The following is a 2,505-nucleotide window of genomic DNA, read 5'->3' on the forward strand; positions in this document are numbered from 1 at the left end:
GGGGAGAGGGGTCTGTGGGCTGGTTTTGTGTGTGTGTGGCGGGGAGAGGGGTCTGTGGGCTGGTTTTGTGTGTGTGTGGCGGGGAGAGGGGTCTGTGGGCTGGTTTTGTGTGTGTGTGGCGGGGAGAGGGGTCTGTAGGCTGGTTTTGTGTGTGTGTGTGTGTTTGGGGGAGAGGGGTCTGTAGGCTGGTTTTGTGTGTGTGTATGGGGGCAGGGGGCGCGGTCATGGGATCTGTGGGCTGGGAATGTGTGTGTGTGGGGTGGGTGGTCTGTGGGATTGTGATGTGTGGTGGGTGGGGGCAGGGCAGTGCGGCTGGGTGCGGTTGTGTGTTGGGGGGGTGGATGGGGAGTGGGGAGCTCCCAGGCTGACCTTACCCCGAGCCCCACGCAGTTCCTGTGCTGCCCACTGCAGGGAGCGAGTGGACCAACGAGGCGATGAACTGCTTCGACGCGCTGACCTCCTGTGCCAGCTGGAAGATCCTCCTCGCCAGGATCTGCAGCTATTCGCAGAGCGGGGGCGTCACGCGGCCTCAGGTGAAGCTCTTCGATCGCACCGGGGACGAGGTAGGGAATGGCTCACTCCCCCTGCCCTGGGGTTGGTTGGTGTGGGAGGGGGTGAGCGTTGCTCATGTCGTTTGTGATCCCTCTTCTCCAATCCTCGTCCGAGCTCTATCCTCCAGTCATCAGCCTGAGTCATTGGGAGCAGCTTGTCTGGATTCCTGTTTTAAGTCTCGGTAAACAATCCTGTTCCATGGCCTTCCCCATCCTGAGCTCCCGGCTCACGCTCCGGGCTCCAATCCCACCCCTCCCCACCAGGATGGAATTTCAATCCCAAAGGATAAAACCTGGAATTGGAATCAGGCTTGGAGACGGCAACTGTTGTTAAAACTCCCACTGGGTGTGATAATGTGGAAAGGGGCATGTGACCATCATTACAGAGTCTAGGCCTACACCGACAGTGATGCGATGGGGTGGGGGATTGCTCTTTGAAATGCCCCCGAGGGGCATCAGGATGGCTGCAAAATGTCTACGCATCCCGTGAACAAATAAAACCGCCAGCTGAAATTGGGAATCGATAAGTCGGCCTCAAAATTTCCCGTTTGTCGTGGACTCCCCCCACCCACACACACAACGGGGCTCACTTTGCGAAAGTCCTTTCGGAGTTCGGGCAACTCTCGGTTGCTGCCTGGTTGTGAGCTGAGCCTCGGAGCACAGTGCACCCTCTTCTAGGAGTGCCATGAGACAAATCCTGGTTTCCCAGAAACCTCCCTCCATCCCCGATCCTGTATGTCCTTCCTGGAATCGGGAGCAAGTGATTCCAGCTCCCCAACCCCCTGTCTCCTTGGCTCAGGGGATCTCGTGCCATGTGTTGCATTGCTCGTCGGTGACCATGCCATGTTTAACTGCTGTCTCTCACCTCCCCATTTCTCTCCCCACCTCTCTCTTCACACCCCCGGCTTCTCTCTCTCTCCCCCCCCCCCCCCTGCTCTCTCTGTCTGTCTGTCTGTCTCTCTCTCTCTCTCTCTCTCCCCCCACTTCGCGCTTTTGTTGACAGAACCTGGACGTCGGGGAGGAGCTGATTCGACTGGGACATGCCACCCGGTGCCCTCGAGCTGCCGGAACCGCGGCCGGGAGCGGGCCTGCCACCGTCTCCCTCCAGACACTTCTGGTAATGCCAGCTGGGTATTGGCGCCGCATCTCGGCCGGGTGTGACCTTCCCCTATTGCCCCCCGCCCCGTGCTCGGAAACCGGCCTTTGTTGGGGGGGGACAAGGGGGTTGAGCCTCTTCCCTGCTCTCCTGCACTGCCCGACGTCCACTGGTTTTGTTGGGGAGGTGGTCTTACCAAGACAGAAGAGCCTGCCCACACCCCACCCCCCTAGCCCCTGTCTCTCTCGACAGTGATCGCGCTTCACACAATACTCCCAGGGGCTGCAAAATGTTTCGGGACGTCCCGGGACTGCGACGCGCATTAGAAAGGCAAGTGTTTGGGGTTCCTGAGGTGGCAGGCAGAATTTCAGAGACAGGGTGGAGGGAGCACGCTGACCCTTGCATTTATTACCCATCCCTAATTGCCCCTCAAGAAGGTAGGGAGGTGAGGCACCATCTTGAACCATTGCAGCCCAGTGTGGTGTAGGGACATCCCACACAGTGCCATTCCAAGATTCTGACCCAGAGACACTGAAGGGACGGCAATATATTTCCCATTCGGGACGGTGCATGGCTCGGCGGGGAACTTGCAGGGGGTGGGTGTTCCCATGTGTCTGCTGCCCCTTGTCGTTCTCGATGGAGGTGGTCATGGGTTTGGAAGATGCTGTCTAAGGAGCCTCAGTGATAGGATAGAAGTGTATAGAATGTGGTATTTAGGAGCTCAGAGGCAACCTCCTCTCAAACCCTCTCCCTCCATCCCCCTGTTCTTCTATGCCTTGGGATCCCCCCCCCACCACCTCATGTGTTTATTCAGCTCCCCGCTTCAGTGCATCTCTGTTATTTATCTCCCCCCCCCCC

General features: G+C 58.4%; 1 protein-coding gene across 1 annotated transcript in view; it reads left to right on the forward strand.

Moving 5' to 3' along the window:
- Positions 1 to 2,505, forward strand: part of tdrkh (tudor and KH domain containing) — a 29,879-nt gene that overhangs the window by 14,745 nt on the left and 12,629 nt on the right. The window contains exons 9-10 of the mRNA XM_048620307.1: positions 412 to 563; positions 1,555 to 1,668. Coding sequence (XP_048476264.1) covers positions 412 to 563; positions 1,555 to 1,668 — 266 coding nt within the window. The remainder of the gene's footprint in view (positions 1 to 411; positions 564 to 1,554; positions 1,669 to 2,505) is intronic.

The sequence above is a fragment of the Rhincodon typus genome, chromosome 46 (genome assembly GCF_021869965.1).
Source record: "Rhincodon typus isolate 14 chromosome 46, sRhiTyp1.1, whole genome shotgun sequence".
Classification (NCBI taxonomy): Eukaryota; Metazoa; Chordata; class Chondrichthyes; order Orectolobiformes; family Rhincodontidae; genus Rhincodon; species Rhincodon typus.